Source organism: Bos taurus, chromosome 5 (assembly GCF_002263795.3).
Source record: "Bos taurus isolate L1 Dominette 01449 registration number 42190680 breed Hereford chromosome 5, ARS-UCD2.0, whole genome shotgun sequence".
Lineage (NCBI taxonomy): Eukaryota > Metazoa > Chordata > Mammalia > Artiodactyla > Bovidae > Bos > Bos taurus.
In genome coordinates this window covers 110,944,532-110,968,637 of record NC_037332.1, presented here as the reverse complement: position 1 = coordinate 110,968,637, position 24,106 = coordinate 110,944,532, and the positions used below count along the sequence as shown (strand labels likewise).

The 24,106-nt window shown below is 52.4% G+C and overlaps 2 protein-coding genes across 2 annotated transcripts; one reads left to right on the top strand and one right to left on the bottom strand.

Moving 5' to 3' along the window:
* The first annotated feature begins 13,687 nt into the window (after window positions 1-13,687).
* RPS19BP1 (ribosomal protein S19 binding protein 1) lies at window positions 13,688-17,317 on the top strand. The gene is made up of 4 exons (NM_001098916.2): window positions 13,688-13,804; window positions 13,958-14,086; window positions 16,379-16,476; window positions 16,856-17,317. Exons 1-4 carry the CDS (start codon window positions 13,753-13,755, stop codon window positions 16,988-16,990), a joined length of 414 nt encoding a protein of 137 aa, NP_001092386.1. The 5' UTR covers window positions 13,688-13,752; the 3' UTR covers window positions 16,991-17,317.
* Window positions 17,318-19,918: 2,601 nt separating this feature from the next.
* ATF4 (activating transcription factor 4) lies at window positions 19,919-22,014 on the bottom strand. Its single transcript, NM_001034342.2, is given in 3 exon segments — window positions 19,919-20,822; window positions 20,919-21,233; window positions 21,819-22,014. Coding segments are annotated over 2 exon segments (1,047 nt in total). The 5' UTR covers window positions 21,139-21,233; window positions 21,819-22,014; the 3' UTR covers window positions 19,919-19,995.
* Between the last annotated feature and the right edge of the window lie 2,092 nt (window positions 22,015-24,106).

The following is a 24,106-nucleotide window of genomic DNA, read 5'->3' as shown; positions in this document are numbered from 1 at the left end:
CTTGGGGGTAAGCAGGGTGCTAGCAGAGGGTAAGGAGGCAGCTGGTGGAGGAAGCAAGGCGTACTGGGGAAATCCCCATATTTTAAAAGACACGGTGGTCTTCCCCGGTGGTCCAATGGTTAAGAATCTGCCTGCCAGTGCAGGGGTCACAGGTTCAATCCCTGGTCCAGGAAGGTTCGACATGCCACAGGGCAACTAAGCTCACACACCAAAACTAGAGAGTGGCCCCCCTCTCGCCGCAACTAAAGAAAACCCTCGAGCAGCAAAGAAGACCCGGTGCAGCCAGAAAGAAAGAAAAAGTAAGCTCAGGGCTTCCCTAGAGGCTCAGTGGTAAAGAATCCACCTGCCAATGCAGGAGACATGGGTTGGATTCCTGATCCAGGAAGATCCCACATGTCACGGTGCAACTAAAACCATGGGCCACAACTACTGAGCTTGTACTCCAGAGCCTGGGAGCCCTAAAGCCTGCACTCCAAAACAAGAGAAGCCACCGCAATGAGAAGCCCACACGCCACAATTAGAAAGCAGCCCCGGCTTGCCACAACCAGAGAAAAGTCTGTGCAGCAGTGAAGACCCAGACAGCCAAAAATAAATACAGAAAATTTTTTTAATCTGCTTTTAAGAAAATGAATAAGTAAGCTCACTATTTTAAAGAAATAAAAGCCACAGAGCTCACACGCATAGCAGGAAGTTGGTTGTGGACTGCCTGCTTCGTGCTGGGGCATTTTAATCACTGTGATCATTTCTTGAGGGTCTTCTCTTGTCAGGCACTGCATCCGATTTAACCTTTACCTCCCAATATTACCATCTGTGTTTTGCAAAAGAGGAAACCAAGGTTTCGAGGAGAGGAGATGACTCGCCCAAGACCACCAGGTAGGTAAGAAACGTAACCAGGACTCAGAGGTGTTCTTTCTGGCTAGAAGCCCCAGCTCAATGTCCTACCTCCACAGGGATCTCCAACACCCACTCACACATTTCTGACAAGGAATCCCAGGGGATATCTAATCCAAGGATGCTGACACTCCAGGAATGAACCTCTTGGAAATGTTTGGGAAATCTTGTGCCCATGTGCAAATTTCATCAACTTATAATAATAGCAAACATGTATACAGTCTCTATTGTGAGTTAGGCGCTGTTCTAAGCACTTTCACATAGGACCTCATTTAACCTTCACATCAGCCCTGTGAGGTAGGTGCTCGGATTATCACCCCCATTTTACAGGTGAGGAGACTGAGGCACTGAGAGACATGTAACCTGGCTGAAGTTCACATACCTGGAAAGTAAGGCTTATAATCCTGACTCTAAAGGTCAGGAAACAGGCTCAGAAGGAGGCATCTCCCAGAGACACACAGGAAACGACCTGACTTAAACTCACACCCAGATCTGACCTCCCAGTCTCATGCTCTCCACTGCATCGAGTAGGTAGGAACCTCTGTTTCCGCATTCACCAAATAGACTAGGTGTGAGGCCCAGAGTTTAACTGGGAAAGCACTCTACAAATGGATAGGCACCAAAAAACTTAACAGCTAGGTTCCTAAGGCGCTTAGAATGTGTTCATTTAATCCTTATGACAACCTACAGGGTTGACATTATCATTAAGCAGTTTATGATGGAGCCACCAAAGCACAGAGAGTTTAAGTAATTTGCCTAAGACACAGCAGATAGATGGTGGGGCTAAGATTTAAACCCAGACATCTGACTCCGGAGTCATGCTCTTAACCATCAGGTTCTGCTCCCTCCACCTGGGAGCATGAAGGAAAGGGAAGGGAAGGGAGCCAGCAACCAGGCCTGGGAGGACACAGGAGGAGGTCATCTGACAGAGAAGAGAGGAAGGCAGAGGCAGAAGAAGGGACAATTCTGGGACCAGACTGGGGTGGAGGCACAGCCTAGCGCCCCATCCCCAGGACCAAGGGGTCTTGTCAGCCTGTCGGTGTAGAAGCCTAAGCCATGGGTCCTCAGGCACAAAAGGTCTGTATGGGGGGAGAGGGTGTGTTCCCAACCCTGGGGCCAGCAGAGGAGGCAACAGCCACCCTAAAGGCCACAGCTGGACAGGCAAAAGCTGCCCACTCCCCAGGCAGGCCTGCCAGCAACTCCCATCCCAAGCAAGCATCTGCAGGCACAAGCCTCGGGACAGATGAGAAGTCATCTCTAGGGCCTGATGACCCTGGGGGCACATTCCTGGGGGTGGAGAGAAGGCAGACTCTGAGGTGATTTAGAAAGTTGAATGGACAGGACGGGTGACTCCTCTCAGGTGGGGTAAAGGACAAGGGGAGACTGGCACCCCAGTTCCTGGCTGGAGTGAGACAGAGGAGAGGAGAAGCAGGTTTGGGTGAGGAGAGCAAGCTCCCTTAGGGACAGGTTGAGGCTGAGAGGCCCGTGCAACACACAAGAGCAGAGGACACGCCAGGAGCCCATGGAGAATGAGTCTGGGCCCTAAAGAGAGGCCGGAGTTCACACAGAAGCCACACAGCCTGAGACGGCTTGGCCAAGGACCAGTGGACTCACCAGCCTCCTTTGATCCGTTTCTCAGGAGAGGAGTTGAGGGGAACTACCAGGACCCTCTGGGGACAAAGCATTGATGCTTTTGAACTGCGGTGCTGGAGAAGACTCTTGAGAGTCCCTTGGCAAGGAGACCAAACCAGTAAATCCTAAAGGAAATCAACTCTGACTATTCATTGGAAGGACTGATGCTGACCTGAAGCTCCAATACTTTGGCCACCTGATGTGAAGAGTCGACTCATTGGAAAAGACCCTGATGCTGGGAAAGACGAGGGCAGGAAGAGAAGGGGACGACAGATGAGGCAGTTGGATGGTATCCCTGACTCAATGGACATGAGTTTGAGCAAATCCTAAGAGATGGTGAAGGACAGGGAGGCCTGATGTGCTGCAGTCCACGGGGTCACAAAGAGTCGGACACAACTGAGCGACTGAACAAGAACAACTGGGGACATGTCCTGCCAGTGTCCACCAAGTCAGAACCCCCACAAGGGGCGATCACCCAGGACGCCCTCCCAGACTGAAGCAACAAGTGACACTGTCCTCAGGCTGGGCTTTGCCCCGCTTCCCGGCAATTCCAGACTCAGGACCTTCAGCACAGATGCTGCAGACAGTGCAGGCGCCAGGGGCTGACTCAGGTCTGAAGGCCATCCTGCCAGGAAACAGGCTGCCTGCTGAGGAGTGGGCTCCCCGTGACGGGTTACAGCTGTACAACGAACGGATGCTCCCTCCTCCCGACCAAGCCTTCCCCCAGCCCGTTCTCCCCAACCCGGTCTCCCTGTCCTTGAGTCTGTGGACACCATCTGCACCCCGCCCGCCCCTCTACTGTCCGGCATCCACACTCACTCTGCTCCCCTCCCTCACTTCTGCCCCAAAGCTCACTCATAAGGAAACCTCAGACAGTCCCTGGCACACAGTAGCTGCTCAGTACATATTTTTTACCTAACAAATGGCTTGACACTCATTCATTCGTTCAACAAATATCTGCCAGGCACCATTCGAGGGTCTGTGGCTGCTGCCAAGAAGATATAAAGAGTTTCCCAAACAAGCAAAACCTCACAAGAAATGTTAAAGGGATTCCTTTAAAAGGAAAAAGAGGAAAAGGCCATAAGTAGGAATACAAAATTATGAAAGAAAAAAATCTCACAATAAAGGCAAATAAGTAGAAAAGGCAGTGGAGCAACCACTTATAGAGCTAATATGAAGGTCAAAAGATAAAAGCAGAAAATCTATAATGAGTTAGTGAGTGTGAGTGAGTTTGCAGTCGCTCAGTCATGTCCAACTCTTTGCGTTCCCATGGACTGTAGCCCACCAGGCTCCTCTGTCCATGGAATTTTTCAGGCAAGAGTACTGGAATGGGTTGCCATTTCCTTCTCCAGGGGATCTTCCTGACCCAGGGATTGAACCTGGGTCTCCCGCATTGCAGGCAGACAGTTTGCCATCTGAGCCACCATGGAAGCACCATGATGAGTTAAAGGATACACAAAATTGAAGATGTAAAATATTACATCAAAAACACACCTCACTCTGTAGTAGGGGGATAATAAAAATGTAGCACTTTTAGAATGCACTCAAACTTAAGCAACCATCAACTTAGACCGCTATGTACGTAGGTTGTTATATAAAACCTCATGGTAAACACAAACCAAAAATCCATGACACAAAGATAAACAGAAAGGAAGATGAACATAACACTAACGAAAGTCATCGAATCATAAGGAAAGAGAGCAAGAAGGAGCAGAGAACAAGAAAAACAACCACAGACAATTAACAAAATGGCAATAAGTGCATTCCTATTACATTTAATAATTAATTTAAGCGTAAATGGACTGAAGGTTTCAATCAAAAGACACAGAAGGAAAAAAGGCTATATAGAAGCCCTGTGGGCCTCACATCACGTTTGAGAAGACGGACAACAAATAAGAATAAGAAGTGGAATAAAATATCTGGTGGTCAGACAGTGGTTAGTGCTGTGGAGTGAACACGGGCGGGGGTGGGGGGCAGGGGCGGCAGGAGGTGTGTGATGGTCATTTGAAGATCGAAGGGTGGATCACCTGTGGATCCATTACTGCCCCACCCCACCTCAAGGCTTTACACTCTCCTGAATCCTCACAACTCTAGAAGGTGGTGTCATTTTTTTTTCATTTTGCAGATGAGGAAACCGGCTGGTTCTTGTGCTGCAGTGGGAGGGGTGAGGGGTGCCTTAGAAAAATCCCAACCTGAAAAACCCTTCCAGGCATGGGCAGTCCCACTGGGCTCCCCACCTCCACCCCCAAGGGCCTCATGCTTGGTTAAAGGCTCTGCTCTCAGCTCACCGTCTCCATTTTGAACAAGGGGCGCCACACTTATTTTGCACAGGGATCCACAAATAGCTAGTCCTGCCCTCAGGGAACAAGGACTCTGACAGATGCTCCCTCCTTCCCTTCCCCCCTTCCTCAGGCCTGCCAGCCCTAATCACACCAAGTCAAAGGACACTGTCACCGTCTTCCCCACCAGGCTCCTTGATGGTGGTGGGGTCAGAGCAATTCTTCTCTGTGTCTCCAAATCCCAGCATGGGGCTAGCAAAAGCAGACCCCTGGGGAGTGTTGGCTGGGTCGGACCAGTGGGGTTGGGATGGAATAAACTGACCCTTCCTGGGGGTCCTTGGTGGAGTCATTGTTACTCAGTTGCTAAGTCGTGTCTGACTCTTTTCGACCCCATGGACTGCAGCACAATAGGTTCCCTGTCCTTCACCATCTCCCAGAGCCAGAGTTTGCCCAAACTCATGTCCATCAAGTTGGTGATGCCATCCAACCATCTCATCCTCCATCGTCCCCTTCTCCTGCCGACAATCTTTCCCAGCATCAGGGTCTTTTCCAATGAGTCAGCTCTTCACATCAGGTGGCCAAAGTATTGGAGCTTCAGCTTCAGCATCAGTCCTTCCCATGAATATTCAGAGTTGATGGTTTGATCTCCACGCAGTCCAAGGGACTCTCAAGAGTCTTCTCCAGCACTGCAATTCGAAACCATCCATTCTTTGGCGCTCAGCCTCCTTGGGGGAATTTTTGGCCCAAATTTCTAACTCTGTGTCCTCCTCGGAGATCCTGGGATTCCCCTCTGACCACATCCTGATTCCTGGTCCCAGGGTCCTGACTGGGAGGCAGCCTCTCAAGATACACCCAGTTCGGGGCTCTGGGGTCCAGAGAAGCCCCCATCACTGGCCCTGCCCCAATCACCCGTGCCCTCAGCTCCACCTGTGTGCGGTGAAGAGCTTCAGACATTCCACACCTTCTCTTTCCACAGGTTGGCTGGAGCCTCTTCTGGGCTGCCAGCAAGGACATGCAGGAGTGGGATGACCCTGCCCCAGCCTCTGACCCTGGTTCCTCACTAAGCCTCCCTGTCAGCCATCTCAGGACCCTGGGGTGTCCTCCTCTGAGCTTGAGGAAGCCCCAGAGACCTGGTTGAGGTCTCAGCACACCCACAGGCCTCAAGCCCCAGCTCCAGGCCTCTCAGTCCTCTGCATGCATGAAGCCTGAGCCTTCAGGGACAGGAGTTTCACCACTGAGCAGACACAGGATCCTGAAACCGTGACAAAGCCTGCTCCTTCTCATTCTGCCTTTGTGCATAGACGATATAGGTCATCCTGGAGCCCCGGCCTGACCTCTTGGGGGCTCCTGGGGACGCTCAGGAGAGGAACTGGGAGGTGTATTAGTCAGGATGTGGTAGGCTATGCTATGGTAACAAACTGATCCTGAATCTCAGAGTTACAAAAAACTGTAACAATAGTTTATTTCTTATGAGTGTCACAGCTCTACTGGACTGTCCTCTGCCCTCCATAGTATATTGTACCAAGGTCGTGGTAGCAAGGAACATGAGCTGGAAGGACTTCCCTGGGGGTCCAGTGGTTAAGACTCCAAGCTTCCAATGCAGGGGGCGCAGGTTCGACCCCTGATTAAGGAATTGAGATCCCACATGCCATGCAGTGCAGCCAAAAAAAGGAAAAAAGAAAGAAAATGAGCTGGAGATTGCAAGGGGTGCTTTCAAGAGCCAGGCCAGGCCCAGAGTTGTGTCATTTCCTCCACCAACACACCATCAGCCAGAACTCATTTTCTGACCCCACCCAGCGATCAAGGTTGGTGAGCTGCTGTAAACTCCAGCACTGAGCTGTCAGGATGGGTAAGGGGGTTGATGCACACTTCCTGGCCTCTCCTGAGAACTGACCCCCACCTTGTTCAATATCTGGCCCCTCCGAGACCAGACCCTCGAGCCCCACCCTTGTTCTTGTAGGGATGTGATCTTAACCACTTAGCATTAAGAACACAAAATCAATCATCAGACACATTTTATAGCCACTGTTCCCTGCCCCCACTCCCTGTCTCCCGCTTCCAGCACTTAAAATAAGGCCACAGTCACCCACAGGTTCAGAGGCTGAAAGGTCTGCACAGAACAGCCCATGCTCATTCTTTCTCTCTCTGCCGTCATGATTTATTTATCAAAACATGTATACTCTCAGCTATTTCTAAAGAGGGTTTCTCAGGAAGCAAAATAAAAAGATTAGAAATCATTTAGGGAAAAAGAGTGAGCTAGATAGATTAGAAAGCTGAAATGGACACAGTACAGCTGAATAATATGGTAACATAATAATGTAATCGGTTACATTTATTACTGTATTACAGTAATAATGCCATCCAATCTGAGCTTCCTAGTAACAGAGGCAAAAAGGGATACAGCTTCTTTCATGTAATCATCCCTTCTGGCTTCTTTCACCAGCTGTCTTTTCCCTTCTCTTTATCCTCCCTGTTTTCAGATTCACTTGGGGTACAAAGATCCCGCCACCATTTTTTAGGCATCCACATCTCCCTTGCAAGAAAGGAACAGCATGAAGTCAAAGGGCTGCAGTATGCGTGTAAGAGTGGCTCCAACGGAGGACCTGAGCATACACAGGACTTGACGGTCACTCATGCCAGTATTTTGGCTCTTGGTTTAGGGATGCAGCAGAAGCTAGAATTCCTCGGTTCGTCACGGGGAGGGGTCCAGACCACGGCTTCATCGGGTACCCTGGAACTGCATCCGGAGAGCAGACCCTGCTCTGATGTCCTGTACATTTAATCACTGAATCCCCAGGGCGATCCTACAAAAGAGGCCTATAGTGTTATCCCCAGTTCACAGATGGAGAAACTGAGGCCAAGGAGGGAAATGACTTCATCAAGGTTACCCAGCTCCCTTCCCCTAAAGATCCAGCCTTGGGGCCGGAGACCCCCAGGTGGTGCATGAGAGGGAAGAAGAGCAGTTCCAAGCAAACTGAAAGTTCAGGAGATGGAGACCGGCTCCCCTCTCCCCCATCCCTCAGATTCCAGTTTCCATGACAACAGGTCCTCCTTCCTGGGTGTTTGTGGAAATTTGCATTTTAATGGAGATGTAATTAGAATTAAAAAGCTGAGGCTGGAAGGGATGAGACCCTTCCTGGCCACTTGGAACCTGAACCATCCTCTATTCCCCACCCTTCGCCCGTCCCCCAGCCCTATCCTGACACTTTGCAGCCAGGTTCCTAGTGTCTGTCCCCACTGCCCAGATGGGCAGCCTGAAGCCTGGAGCAGAGAAGGGACTTATTCAAAATCTCACAGTGAGGACAGGTCCCCAGAGTCTGCATTGCCTAAGGACCCCCCCATCTGACAAGAGCAAGGGGTGCTGGCTTGATGAGGGCCCCTCGGGTCCTCCCCTGACTCTTCCAAGCTCACTTTTCCTCTCCCTGTAATCTCACAACATCTCAATGACGCTGGGGACCTGGCAGGTCTCTGGGGCCGGGGCCGGGGGTGAGAACCCTCCCATCTCACTCCAGAGGGAACTGAGGCCCAAGCAACTTAGTGTCTTTGGTCAGGGCTAAGTCCATAAAAAGATCCCAGCTTTGGGACCTGCTTGGCAGTCCAGTGGTTAAGACTTCACCTTCCAGTGAGGGGGTTGGGTTTGATCTCTGATCGGGGAGCTACCCTCCTACTTGCCTCCTGGCCCAAAACCCAAAACATAAAAACAGAAGCAGTATTGTAACAAATTCAATAGAGACTTTAAAAATGGTCCCCATCAAAAAAAAAAAAAAAAAGATCTCATCTTTGACCCCCACCCAGAGTCACTATCTGACCCCAGAGCTCCATGGAGAATTTCTAGCAGGGTGACAAAGGCTGCATTTGAACACAAGCCTGCTGACTCCAGGCTCTTGAACAGCACTCTCCCTGTGTGGTCATAAGAGCATGGAGGTCCAGCAGCTACACAGACACACAGACCACACTCACGGACGTGGACAGAGGTCCCAGGGCACACTGCCGATCCTTCATTTTCAAACACATTGTGCTTAAACTCTGTACCCTATGTGCTATTCCAAGTATTAACACTTTGCGCTCAATCCCCACAGCCACCCCAGAAGGCAGGGACCATTATTATAATGAACACACAGATGAGGAAACCAAGGCACAGAGAGGTTATGTGACTTGCCCAAGGTCACACAGCTAGTGAATGAAGAAGCCCGAATCCGAACGTACACAGCCTGGCTCCAGAACCCATGTTCCCCTCCAGACCTCAGGACCCTGGAGCCAGGAGCTCTGGGCGCCGCCCCCCGCCCCCAACCCTCAGCCCTGGGAGGAGGGCCGGACAATATTTCTCAAAGCCCAATTGACAGAGGAGGAAACAGCCCTACACAAGGAAGGCAGCCTACTTTGGGGCACGCGGCTGTGTGAGCCCAGAGCCTCTGCACCAGCCGCAGCCCTGCCCACCTCCCAACCCCTCCCTTGGCCCACAGGGCCTTCCCCTACCCATGGGGGCTGCGGATGAGTGACTGCCTGGTGACAGCCTGGTCAGGAGGAGATGAGACAGGAGACACGAGCATCACCTTTCAGAAAAGAAAGCTCCAGAGACCCTGAGAGGGAGGCGATGAGACCAGAGGCCGAAAAGAGCCCATTCCCCATCCATTTAGAACCCGACAGAGCAGAAATGGATTTTCTCTTGAACGCTCTTGTGAACACACTTCAAAGCCACTGATAGCAGGAGCAGGAGGTGAGAGGGAAGGAGGCAGAGAGGCCAGGCAGCAGAGGGAAGGGAGAGGGCCGGGCACACGGGGCTCGGAGACGCACAATCACCAGTCGGAAAAGGCAATTGGAAATTCCATTTGGGTTTTCAGTTTGAAGATGGAGAGAGGCTGGGGGCTTGGGGTGGGGGTGAGGGGACAGTGCAGTGACTGAGAAAGAGACAGAGAGGACTCAGGGATAGGGAGAAAAGGAGAGGAGAGAGACATGGAGAGACAGAGTCAGAGATAAAGGCGAGGAGATAAAGAGACACACAAAGAGGGGGAGGCAAAAGCAAGTCACCAGATCCCAGGTGCTCCCCAACACACAAGTCAGAACAGCCACACAGGGACTTGCCCAGTGGCCCAGTGGCCAACCCCTCCTCCCAGTGCAGGGGCCTGGGTTTCACCCCTGGACAGGGAACTGGATCCCACACCTAGTTCCTGGACAGTGGAAACCAGATCTGCTGCAACTGAAGATCCTACAGGCCACATCTAAGACTCAGCACAGCCAAATAATTTTTTTAAAAAAAGAAATTTCAAAATGGCCTCATACACACACTCACATGTGCTCTTGATCAGGACTCAGAGTTGTGGGTCCTAGTCCTCCCCCTGCTCTTGAAATACCCTGTGACTCTGCAGAAGACCCTACCTCCCTCTGAGCCTTGAGGTTCCCCGCCCCCAGGCCCGGTGAGGTTAAGTTGGCTCCAGAAAGGCCAGGAAGGAGACCAGGATGGGGCGTGTGGGCAACAGGGGCTAGGGAGGCGGCCACCTCACCTGGATGCTTCTTCTGTGCGGCTAAGGGCCCAGGCCAAGCAGGCACAGAGGGGCACCCAGAGAAGGGTGGGGGCAGGCTGGTAAAGAATCTGCCTGCAATGCAGGAGACCCCAGTTCGATTCCTGGGTTGGGAAGATTCGCTGGAGAAGAGATAGGCTATCCACTGCAGTATTCTTGGGCTTCCTTAGTGGCTCAGCTGGTAAAGAATCTGCCTGCAATGCAAGAGACCCGGGTTCAGTCTCTGGGTAGGGAAGATCCCCTGGAGAAGGGAAAGGCTATCCCCTCCAGTATTCTGGCCTGGAGAAGTCCATGGACTATACAGTCCATTGGGGTCACAAAGGGTCGGACACGACTGAGCAACTTTCACTTCACTTCAGGCAGGAACCCAGCGCTTCCACCAACAGATGAAGAAACAGGCTGAGAGCAGGAAAGCATCAGGAAGTCAGGCAGCCAGGACAGAAACCCACCTGTGAGACCTCAGGACCCCCCGCTCCCCAGGGGCAGGAGTGAGCAGGAGGGAGCTGCCCTCTTGGAGCTGGACCAGGACAGGCCTGGCCCTTCTAAGGTGCCCAATTGCAGGCACCTAGTTCTTGATCAGAGTGGGGCAGACCTGGCTGTAAAATTCACCAGGAACCCTCGTGGGGTACGTTCCTCCCCAGTTTCTAGTCGGGTAATACAAACTTTATCAGTATTAACTTACTGGCTCCTCACTTTATCAGGGAGCTAAGCCCCATTTAACAGATGAGGAAACTGAGGCACTGTCTGTTAAGGGACTGGGTGAATGCCCCATTGTCGTTTGCACACCTTTGCATAAGAAAGCCTTATCGCCCCACTGGGCAGTCCAACCTGGTGGCTCTACCTCAGCTTCCCCACCCAGTCTTGGAAGGCCACGGGGAAGGGACAGCAGGAAGCCAGGGCCATGCAGGGCTGACCACAAAGAGCCAGCCGACTCTGAGGGATGTGCCCACTCCACACCGGCACCCTAGCCTGGACAGTGGCAAACCAGATTGCAGGGCCGCGCGATGGGAGAAAGTGGTCCTGCGGCGCCACCTAGTGGCCGGAGTGGCCGCTTGTCCCCTCCAGAGGCCGGCGGAAATGCTACAGGAATCCAACTGGTTGTTTGGGACATCGGGATACAAAAAAATCCCTCCACGACGACGACCATGTGCTGACCATCCTACGTAGGGAGGAGAAATGGGTTACAGTCAGGCTTTGTCCTTTGCCCTCCTGAAAGGCAGACTCACTCATCCCACACTGAGTGGACCTGGACATCTCTGCCTTCCTCTCTCTGATTTACACGTTTACAGAACACTTACATTATGCCAGACTCTGTTCCAGGCGCTTGATGTAACAGTGAATAAAGGAAGATGCCTTTCTTTATAGAGTTTACACTGAGGAATGGGTGGGGAAACATTCATTAAACACTGCATGAATGTATCAGTTAAGTTCAGTCGCTCAGTGGTGTCTGACTTTGCGACCTCATGGATCGCAGCACGTCAGGCTTCCCTGTTCATCACCAACTCCGGAAACTTACTCAAACTTATGTCCAACGAGTCAGTGATGCCATTCAACCACCTCATCCTCTGTCGTTCCCTTCTCCTCCCACCTTCAATCTTTCCCAGCATCAGGGTCTTTTCCAATGAGTCAGTTCTTCGCATCAGGTGGCCAAACTGATGTTGAGTTTCAGCTTCAGTATCAGTCCTTCCAATGAATGTATAATAACAGAAATAAGAAAATCTGGTCATTTCAGAAGCAGGAAAAAAGAGCCTGTCTGACAACATCACTGGAATGCTGGGACCACCCCCCCACCAAGCCCTCAGGGCAAATCTGTGGCCCTGATGCCAATGAAACCACCCAGCCCTCTGCTCCTCCAGGGTCACACCTGTCCCAAGGGACATGCCCCCACTACAGGGTCCTCCTGCCCCGGACACTCCCCTCCCACACTGTCAGCTCTTCTCCAGAGGCCTCCTGACCCACACCACATCTTGGGTGGTTGGCACAGGCCAGCAATGCATAAATGCTCCGGCCCCATGGTCTTTATTCCCAGCTCTGACACCACCTGTGTGACCCTCTGGGCCATTTGTAAAATGAGGGAAACAGTGGTTTCTACTTCAGAGTGAGGGGGATGGTATAAGTGAGCCAACAAATGTAAAAGACTGAAAACAGCACCTCGAGGTAGTGTTTGTTATTAATGTTTGTTTAGGTGTTTCTCTCCCTTCTGGACAAGCTGGTGGAGGTTAGTAAGGTTCATTCACATAGGAGCAACTGAGTCCCCTCCATGTCCTACACTCTACAGTGTCTAGTACACAAAAGGCCCTCAGAACATGTTTGTCCTGCGAATTCATTCTCCACTCATTTATTGAGTGCCTTCTGCATGCCAGGTACTGGGCTAGGAGCACAGGAGCAGTGAACAAGACAGGGATCCTCCCCGCATCAAGAAGAGCACTAATTTCTAAGCCAGGATTTCTCAAACTATCAATATTTTATCTAAGAAACTCTTTGCAACCCCATTGGCTGCAGCCTGCCAGGGTCCTCTGTCCATGGGATCTTCCAAGACAAGAATACTGGAGTGGAACGCTATTTCCTCCTCCAAGGGATTTTCCTGACTCTGGGATCGAACCCGTGGCTCCTGTGTCTCCTGCACTGGCAGGCAGATTCTTTACCACTGAGAGGTAAAGAGGTGGCCCCGGATCCTCTTCCTTCTTAAAAAACTTCAGAATCCCTAAGAGCTTCTGCATACATAACTATCTAATGAGGGTTACCATGTTAGAAATTAAAAGATACATTTTAAAATATTAATTTAAAATAACAGTATCAAACTCACATATTAACGTAACTGACGTATTTTAATGAAAATGGTTGTATTTTCCAAAACCAAACAAAATAGTTCAAAAAATACTATTAAAAACTATTTAGAAAAAACTACTAAAACCCACTGATAGTGTTTTACGTTTTTGCAAATATCTTTAATATCTGGCTTAATGCAAGACAGCTGGATTCTCACGCCGAACTAAACGTTGCTCTGGTTGAAGTATATAAAAAAATATTTCCAAAAACATATTCTCCTTTTTCGTAAAAATTGAGAATACTAAGTCCCCTCCCCGGCCTTGCCCACTACGTAGCGGCCTGACCGCAGCGGCTGTACCTACGAGGCTGAGCTACTGGTGGGCGGCTTCCGGGAGAAGGTGCCGCCTGTCTCGCAAAGGGTTGATTGGGTTGCGATTGGACGACAAATGCTTCCTTCGGCGCTTTGGCCCCGCCTCCAGATCCCGCCTCCTTTCCGCTGATTAGTAAACCTCACGCATGCGTTCTAAGGAAGGTGGGCACTTCCGTCCGCTCACTGTGGAACTTTTGCTTCTGGCTCAGGTTTCCGTCGAAACCACCACGGGAGCCAAGGCGGAAGTAGTTGAGACGTGTGGGCAGAACTGTGGGCAGAACTCAGGGCAGCTATGTCGGCTGCCTTGCTGCGGCGGGGCTTGGAACTACTGGGGGCTCCTGAGGGTGAGGAGGCTCTGCCCGAGGACGTTCGGCCGGGCGGGAAGGTGGCAGGGGCTGGGGGCAGGAACCCCGAGGGCGCCCAACGATCCAAACCAGTCTTAGCCTCGGTGGGATGGGAACCCTGAGCGCCCTCCGACCCGAGTCCGTTCTTTACAGCCCCCGGCGCCGCTCCAGGACACACCAAACCGAGCCAGGCTCCGATGAAGCGGACCCGTAAGGCGAAGGCGACCCAGGCCCAGAAACTGCGGAACTCCGCCAAGGGAAAGGTGCCCAAGTCGGCGCTGGGTGAGCTTGGGAACGGGCTGAACGCGCTGCTTCCGGGGTCGGTGCCTTGGAGGAACTGGCGCTGGAGTCAGGGCTTCAAATGTTCCCCAGGCGTTACTAGACTACCTGCCATGCTACGGCCGCGGAGCGGGGTCCTGGGAACACGGAGATGAACGAATCACATCGTCCCGACCCTCAAGGTCTACAGTCCTAGTGGGGAGAGAACACTGAGGAGTTTCAAAATCAGCGTTTTGAAACTGATTTTGGGTTTGGGTTGCGTCAGGTTGGATCTCTGTGATGAGGTTTGTGCTGTAAAACTAGGGTACTTTGAAAGGGACTTAGAAGAAAGACTTCTCTGAGGAAGCGACATTTAAGCACAGACCTGATGGAAATGTAAGAATGAGCTGGGGGACGTATACTGTTATCATATGTGGAATCAGAAGTTTATTATTAATCTTTGAAATGTTGAAAGAAAGAAGTCTGGTCGAGGTGACATATAGTAAACGAGGGTCAGAGACTGAGTGTTGAGTACAAGTTAACACTGCGGGTGCTGTTCTCAGTCTCTGACAGATGTTTGCTCATTTGTTCCTCACAACCCTGTGAGGCCGGCGCTGTCATTACCCGCATTGCTCAGATGCAGAAACAGACCCCTGCCCAGATGGTACCGGTGGAAACCAGGCAGTGTGTCTCCAGAGCCCTGCTCCCACCTGTCCCTTCAAGTAGAAGGTGCTGTGGCCTGAGCAGCGGTGACAGTGCAGACATAACAAGAATCCTGCGGCTGGAAGCTGTGTTGATGGTGTCAGTGGTGGATTGGCTGTAAGGATGGAGGGAGCATCTTGAGGGATTTGGCGCCACTTAATGAGATGTACAGACTTGAAGAGGGACAGCGTGGGCAGGATCGTGGGGTGTTTGGATGTTTTGACCTGTGGCAGGACTTGAGCTCCTAGTGTGTCTTCAAATCCCCAGTGTTAGTTTTGTGGTTGTCTGACTCTTTTGCAACCCCATGGGCTGTAGCCCACCAAGCTCCTGTGTCCATGAGATTTTTCAGTCAACAAAGTGGAGTGGGCTGCCATTTCCTCCTCTAGGGGATCTTCCCAAACCCAGGGATCGAACCCAGGTCTCCCACATTACAGGCAGATTCTTTACTGTCTTGAGCCACAGGAGAAGCCTCAATTCCCCAGGGCCTGGTGCAATCAATATAAAGGTGTTCAAGTATCTGTTAAAAGAACTATGAATCTCGGGGAGGTAAGACAACAGGAGCAAGTGTGAAAGCAGGGAAGTGAGCCTGGGTTGAGCCACAGTGATGCCAGGGTGGAGCGGGCACACCCTCCATCCCCACCCACCCCATCCCACCACCCTGCCATGGCACATGAGTGAGGGGACTCTCAGGGCCAACCTAAAGGACACCTCTGTGGCTGCCGCCTTGGTCTGAGCTACACCATCTCTTGCCTGGATTATTACAAAAACTTGCTAATTGGTCTCCTTGATCCCCCTCCCCCAGTCATCTGGTTCTCACCACAGCAGCTGAAGTGATGCCGTAAAATCCTAAGTCAGACCTGTCTCTACCCTGCCTCTCACCCTCCAGGGGCTCCCATTGGCCTGGTGAGAGCCTGAGTTCTTTCCATGCCTCCATGCCTCCGTGCCTGCTGAGGGCCCCCCGTGATCTGCCCCCTCCAGCTTCCAACCCTCAGGTTCGCCCCTCCCTGTCCTTCAAGCACGTTAGTCACACTTCTGCCTCAGAGCCTTTGCATTGACTGTTCCCTCTATCCAGAATGCTCTTCTGCCCACAGTTTAATGCTCTCTTCCTCCAGTCTTTGCTCAGAATTTCTTTCAGTGAATTTCAGGTCTTCTCAGAGCCTCCTATTTTTTTAGAATTGCCACCTTTCCCCCATCCCCTGCATTCCTCCTTTCTGCTTGCCGTTCTCTTTTTCTCCATAAAACGTTCACCCTCTAAACTACTGCTTGCCTTGTTTACCGTCTCTCTCCCTTCAGAATGGAAGCTCCACGAGGGCAGGACTTTTGGGCTGTTCTGTTTCCGGCTCTGTGCTCTTGCACCTAGAACAGTGCCTGACACACAGTGAATGCCCAGGACGCACTTGTTGAATAAATCACTTGAGCAGCTGGAACCACGGGGGACTCTGAGTGGGATCTGTGTGGAGTGTGGTTTTGACATAAGAAGTCAGCCTGTTGCAGTGACGTGGGGAATGGACCATGGGGCCTTCGGCAGGGGTGGAGTGGGGAGATGTCAGAAGGGACCCCAGAAGGCTTCCAGGGAGTGAATCTGGAATGATACCACCCTCCCTGCCTCCACAGCTGAGTTCCGGAAGAAAGAGCGTCGAGGTTACCTTGGAGTAAACCTGAGGTTTATGACCAGTGCAAGAAGCACAGTGGACGAATCCGTCACCCGGCAGGTTCGTCAGGGGGATGGGCTGTGGGAAGTGGGGGTGAAAGCTGAGGCTGTCCCGGGGATCCGTGGGAGTCTCAGCCCTGAGCCTAGGGTGGGGGGCGGGCCCCCCTCCAGGCTCCCGAGAGCTGGACACACTGCTGTGCAGTGAGGGGCCTCCTCAGAGGGCTGACAGCATAACAGGGGAGGTGGGAGCCTGGCCTCACTCCCCTGCTACCCCTCTGGGCCTCGGTTGGCTCCTCTGTGAATGGAAACGATGTGCCCTCCCCCTCCCCAGACGTGCTGAGGGCCGGGGGAGAGGGCGGCCCTTGGGCGGCTGCGCTAGGCTGTGGAGCTCCAGGTGGTGGAGTCACCACCCAGGGCTCCTGACCCCCACACGCCCCCAGATTATGCGCCAGAACCGGGGCCGCAAGGCCTGTGACCGGCCTGTGACCAAGACGAAGAAGAAGAAGAAGGCCGAGGGCACCGTGTTCACCGAGGAAGACTTCCAGAAGTTCCAGCGGGAATATTTCGGCAGCTAGGCTCCCAGGAGGGCACAGCCTCCTCTGATCTCTCAGCCCGGGGTGGGGAACCCCTGGGGGAGCTGGCGAGCTGGAATCCCACAGGACCTTCGCTCAGACTTGAGCTGACATTTCCAGGCTCAGGAGGTGCCACCTGCCTGCCAGGAGAACCAGGAAGAAACCTTTCTGATTGTTTTGTTTGCTTTAACCCAGGAAGGGTCTCTGAGCTATTTGCTGTGGAGAGGCCGGTCACTGGGCCCCTGGGGACCACACCTCTGATAGGAGGAGGGCCACTGGGTAGGCTTCGGGTTCTAATAAATGTGGCCCAGGGGCTGTGTACTGCTCTAACAGGGTGTTTCCCGTTGTCTCCCCTGGTACCAAGGAGCCTCCACCACCACCCTCCCACCCCTCCAGCTGCTGCTTAGGCTCCAGATGAGAAGTCCTTGGGCCCAGCCCCAGTGCAGGCGCCAGCGGAGAGCAGTTCACAGCCTCCATGAGCCTCCTCCCCCTGGCGGGCAGCCACGGCTGAGAAGGCAGCTCTTGAGGCAAAAATAGCACCCACAGCTGCTGGGGGCTCATTCCAGGGAAGCCAACACCAGGGTCTGAGGGAGGGATCACTGCTGCCTCAGGCCAGTGCCCAGGGCACGTGCACACGCAGTCGGGGGACAGATACCAAAGGCTACTTTTTTTTCCTCTTACTTCTGTCACGAGGTGGGAACTAGCGAGGTGAGGGGGAAGGTGGAAGCTGGGCCGCATCTGGCGGCCGCAGGCAGTGCTGAGCGGCATGCCCAAGTGGGTGAGTGGTGCTGCCCAGTTTGGGCTTCAGTGTGGTATTGGTGACAAGTCCTGGTAGCCCCAGGAGTTCCTTCTGAGGACAGGTTGGGGGCCTTGTGGAGAAAGGGCCCTGGAGGCCTTCAGGCTGCTAGTCTGGCTCTTGTAGGGCCCCCACCCACCCATGCCTAAAAAGCTCCTTGGGGCATGCATTGTCTGGTGAGAACTTCCGAAGGGCCCCGTGGCTAGGAAGAGTTGGCCCATCCCACCACGGCCTCTTTAGTGCAGGTGGTTTTACTCCTTACACACCCATCCTGGGATGGGGAGCACTTTCCCTGGTTATTAGCCAGCTTTCCATCCTCAGTGGGGATTCAGAGGACCACAGACCTGCCTGAGTCCAAGTTGGAATCCTTCCTGTCTGCAGGTGGCCACCATCTGAGTAGAAAGCTGGCCGGCCTTTCAGGAAGTCAAGGTGGGAGGAAAGGAGCTGAGACTCCACATTGGTATTGTGCCAATGTCCTCAGATGGGCTTGTCTAAGAAGGGAGAGACTGGTGTGCCCTGAGCTCTCCACCGTCCTCCCCCCACAGAGCAAGGTGGTTGGGTGTGCTTCCTCTTTTAAGTAGCTTAGCAAGAAGCAGGCTCAGCTGCTCACTGCCTCTCACCAGGAGTTTGTTCTCTGAAGAACAGGCTGATCAGGCCCCCTTCCTAACAAAGATGCACATGACAGATCTGATGGGAAAGAAAGGCTCAGGAGCCAAGAAAGGGGACACTGGGTTACCATATTGAGACCAAGGCTAGAAAGACCAGTTCTGAGTGGCTGTGAAGCACCTGGAAGCATGTCTCTGGTGGTTTGGAGCAGCTGGCACATTTGCCTGGAGGAGACCCTAGGGTAACCAACAGAGCCCCAGCCCAGGCTTCCTGTGGCTTCCACATGGGGTGGGCTGCTCCAGCCATCCACTGCCCTGAGCCTCCATGAGTGGAAGGGCTGACTGAGGCCCTAGCCAGACAGCCACATGGGCACGTGTGGGTGGGAGGCTTACACATCTCCAGTGACTTCCTCTAGCACAGCTGGGGTAGGGCCGCCCTCTTGCGAGAGGTTTATTTGTTGGGGTTTCATCCCCACCTCCAAGGCTTTGCCTGAGCTCCTTTCTCAGGTGCCCTCCCCATTCTGTGTCTCCACAACTTTCCCTGTCCTTCTCCAAGTCACCAAGGCCACATACACCTTTGGTGTGCTGGAGGAAAATTCACACCTAGGTCACCAATCAGCCCAGCCCTGGATTCAAACAGCTAGGCCTACCACTCTGAACACCCCCTGCTGTAGGACATGGGCACTGTGTTCAGAACAGTGCCTGGTGCCACATTCCCATCACCCTTATGACACACACTCAGCTACACTGTCCTTCATGATAGTACACTCATCTTCCCTCCACAGGCCCCAAAGGACATAAGGGAAGAAACCTACCCAGGCTGGGATCATCTCAACAATCCCAAAGAAAATGTCTGCCATATCCCGCTTTAGGACATTACCAGCCAGGGTTGCAAGGGCAGCGCAGCCCGTGCCCTTCCATGCTAACTCTCCCCCGACCCATCCCCAATGCATAGCAGGCCTTCCAGCTGGCCTAGGTGCCAGAGGGGAGCCTCAAAACCAGCCAGCCTTTTGACCCCACTCACCCATTTCAGCCACCACTTTAGAGCCCACTTTCTCTAAACAGACCCTTATGGGAAGAAGCCTGTACAGAATTCAGATTAGTGCAGCCTCATGGGGTTTTATCTGGGTATTTAATGTTGGCACAAAAACAGGAGTGGCGTCCAGGCTCTTCCTACCACCAGCATCAAGTCTGATAGTTCTTGGTTTTCAGCAAAAACCCATCAACCTACTGAAGGGATGTAAACCACTCACTGTCTCAGGCCCAACCGCATCAGTCATCCTGGGGCTTCCCTGGTGGCCCAAAGGTTAAAACTCCTGCTCCTAATGCAGAAGGTCCAGGTTCCATCCCTACTCAAGGATAAAACCTAGCACAGCAGTTATTCAAAAATCTTCACCTATGGCCCAGCCGGTCAGGAAATTAAGAAATCTCACCGTGCATTTGAATACTGACAGCCAATCCCACAGCAATTGAGACTTGGGATTCATCAGGACTCTTACCAGAGGCAACAGACCAGACTGTGCAGTAGTACTTTCACTACAAAATAATTTATTAAAACACAGCTTCAGCCTTCTATATACAAGCGCACATACTCCTGACTACCCTAACTAGAGGACCCTTTTCTTCTCCCTTGCTTTGCGAACCTCTTCTATCAGATCTTTAAGATACTGGATCTCCTTGGCCAAGGAATCTGCCTTCTCTTTCAGAGCCTCATTCTTTTTTTCTAGCTCTTTACATTCACCAGTGAGGGCCTCCTGTTCCGCCCTCTTCTTCTGGCGGTACCTAGTAGCTGCTGTCTTGTTCTGCTCCATTTTCTTCAGCTTCTTGTCTAGCTTCTCACCCTTGACTTTTGCTGCTACCATCTTCTCTCCAGGAGGGTCGTAGGGTTTGGGGCGGGAAGAGCCACTGAGGGCACCTGGAGATAGCAGGCTCTTATTTGGAGAGCCCCTGGAGGTGGAAGGGCTATCCTGGGGAGAGCCCAGAGAGGAGTCAGGGCTCATACAGATGCCACTATCATTATCTGAGGGGGCATCCTCCTCTTTTATGCATTGAGGAAACCCAGTAGTGGTGGAGTCTGGCTTGCTATCTCCTTCAGGGATAACCACTTCACTGCATAGCTCTAAACTAAAGGAATGATCTGGAGTGGAAGACAGGGTCCCTGGGGAAGGGGGAAGAGGTTGAAAGAAAGTGAAGGGGGCACCCTGGTCAATTGTTGGTAAACCTTCTGGAAGATGGCCAATTGGGTTTACTATCTGGGGGGGCTCCTTGTTAGTCTCCTGGACTAGGGGCTGAAAGAGATCACACGTGTCATCCAACGTGGCCAAGAGCTCATCTGGCATGGTTTCCAGGTCATCTTTACTGAACAGGATATCAAAATCAAACTCCTTCAAATCCATTTTCTCCACCATCCAATCTGTCCCGGAGAAAGCATCCTCTGGAAAAGATAAAAAGTTGGAAGAAACTTGAATCAAACGTAGGAGCCCCTATCACCAGATCCCACGAGCAGATAAAAAAAAAAAGTCCCTCTTACCCTTGCTGTTGTCTGAGACCAACCAATCCACAGCCAGCCATTCGGAGGAGCCTGCCTTAGCCTTGTCGCAGGAGAACCCATGATGTTTGAAGTGCTTGGCCACCTCCAGGTTGTCATCTAGGAGACCTAGGCTCTCTTCAGCCCCCAAACCCAACTGGTCGAAGGGGGACACGAAGTCCCCCCCTAACACCTCGCTGCTCAGAAAGCTCATCTCGGCCATGTTGCGAGGTTTTGGTGCTTAACTCGAGGAATGTGCTTAATTCGAAGATGTCTTTGTCGGTTACAGCAAGGCTGCTGCTGAATGCCGTGAAAAGCCTGGATAGCAATTAGAAACCGAGTCCCATTAGACATCAGCTGGTCCGAGAATTTCATCTTCTCACCCATTAACCAGGATGGCCAAATCAAAACTCCACTCCGTGTTGAAAACAGGGACGGCCATGGTGACACCCCAAGGCCATGGTGTCACCTTTCTATTAGGCCGCACAAGATGGACGCCCGGCCCTTCCCTACCGGCCACAAGAGGAAGTCGCCCCACCCTCGCGTCCAAATCCGGCACCAGCCGCCCGGCCCCGCCCACGCCCCTCCGACTCAAGCCGCGGCCACCGCCCTGCCCCGCCGCCATCTTTGCTGCCACGTTTCACGGGACGCCAGATGGGACTCCGGTGGGTTCCGGGGAGCCCGGGGCCGCCCAGGGCTTCGCTCCGCGGCAAAATGCCGCGATCTCCCGACACAAGGGCGCCGGCGTTTCGGGGACACCCAAGCAGGAGTCACGCGTCCTGGGCGCTCGTAAACCCGCTTCCCCCTCCGCGACGCCGCCAGGCCTTCGGCCGCACCCAAGCAGGCGAAAACCCCTCACCGACCCGGGGATCACGGCCAGAGCGGCTCCTCCCTGGTACTTACGCCATGGCTTAAGCCGCTGGGGGGGGTTGCCGCTGCAGAGCCTGGTGCTGCTGCCGCCGCTGCAAAGGCCGATGCTGCCGCAGGCACTGCTGCCTCTAATGCGCCATGGTGGCCGCGGACCCTGGGGGAGCGGGAGTAGAGACTGCGCACTTGCCCGGAGGAACTACATCTATGGACGGGAAGAAGGAAAAATGGCAGCAACAAGCCGAGCGCGGATCCTTTATAGACTCTGCCTCTGTGAGGACGCATCACAGACCACATCCTTCCGCCGCCGTCACGTGACTCGCACCTCCCGCCCACGTATTGTCAGCTCTCCGACGCCCCGATCGTTTACAAATCTCCGACTTTTATGTCTAGGGCATATCAGTGAAGAGGGAGTTTGTTAAGTTTTTTATTTACGGCTTCAGGAAAAAGGTGCACTTTTTTACAAGGCTTTTAAAATCAAAGAGTCACTCCAGGCCTCCGCCAGAGAGCGCGGAGGGATCCGTACACTCACTTCCGGCGTTGGCTCGAGGGGCGGAGAAAGAAGTCTTTCACCCCAAGAAAGGTTTTTATTGTGAAGTAGACGGTCTCCTGGTTCTCGCGCGAGATAATGGAGGAGAGAGCGCGTCGAGATGATTGGTCAGGCACGGTGAGTCATATATATCTTCAATTTCTATTGGCTCAAGCTCCTGATCTGCGCGGGAAGGGGCGGAGCGGCCGGTGAGGTTCCCGCCGTCTGGCGCTGTCGCCCACTCGCTTTTTTCTGTGGTAACGCTTTGCAGTGGTTGTCTCAGGCCGGTCGGCCCGGAGCCGGTCTTGATTGCCTGGGGCAGCCCTCCCCTAGTGCGTCCCAAATAATGGCGTTAGGTCCCGGCCATGCAGTCCTTTTCTGCCGTTCTCAGTGAAGCCCCTAACTAGCGACCAGTTTCAGGCCCGAAGATAAAAGGCAAAAGGAAGTGCCACTTCGTGTGTGCGTTTTCACAGTGTCGTTTTCATGCAGACACTTGTGAAAAGATTGGCTGATGACGTCAGTCGAATCGCCTCATCTGTGCCCACCTACCATCAAAGGCCAGCTCCGCGTCCCTACTTTTGACTATAAAAGTCGAGGAGATGCATAATCCTACAGCCCAATGTATTTTTACATAATCCATTTTGCTAAAATATAAATTGCTATTCTGTTACAGGGGAGATTTCTTTCCATTTATGTAGTTTGAATTCCGCTAAGAACAAGGAGAGATTTTATTAAGCTGCTGTCTCTCGGGTAGTTTCAATTATCTCCCACCGCTGTAACTCCAAGGCACAATCGCTTCCCAGCAAGTCCTTCCCAGCAATGCCCAATTGCGGTAGTTTGTGTTCAGGATCTCAAGAACCAACTCCAACACATGTCCGTAGCCTCAGTCAAGCTAGCTGTGGGTTTTCTAAGCAACGAGGGACACATCTATTCCACCGTGGATGATGATCATTTTAAATCCACAGACGCAGAATAACTGGATCTAATTGGGTACCCGAGATATTTTCCAGTTGGACCTTTTTTAATGCAGCCTCTTGTCTCCAACTGTGCATATAATTGGCGAGTTGACTTCTAGGAAGTAGATTTCATCTATAAAAGATCTCAACTGACAATCCTTTTGAAACTTACTCCTACTCTTCTGTGTTTTCGATGGGCTTCCCTGGTGGCTCAGACGGTAAAGCGTCTGCCTACAATGCGGGAGACCTGGGTTTGATCCCTGGGTCAGGAAGATCCCCTGGCAAAGGAAACAGGTAACCCACTCCAGTATTCATGCCTGGAAAATCCCATGGACCGAGGAGCCTGGTGGGCTACAATCCATGGGGTCCCAAAGAGTTGGACACGACTGAGCGACGTGTGTGTGTGTGTGTGTGTGTGTGTGTGTGTGTTGCACTCTCTACTGGGGAACTGTTAAGAGTGGTGAGGAAAGCCCTGTAGAGGTGGAAACCTTGAGTTTTTGCTTCCATCCACTTAAGTGGGCTCTACAAATATTCCTTTGAGGACTGTGATGTGAAAAATTGAGGAAGCACTGTCCTCCGTGACTACTGACCATTTTATTGACTTGATTCGGTTTAGCCTAACAATTTCTTTTCAGTGATAAACTGAGGACTAAAGGGATGAAGTGTTCTTGCGCCGTGAAGGCAGTATGAGGTAGGAGTTGAGAGATTTTTAGGGGCAAATACCCCCAAATTTGGCTATTAGTGGAGACGTTTTGGTTGAGTGAGTTATCCTTGCTGAGTCTGATTCCTGATCTGTAAGATGAGGCTCATGATGAGTATGCTTACAATGAAGTAAGATA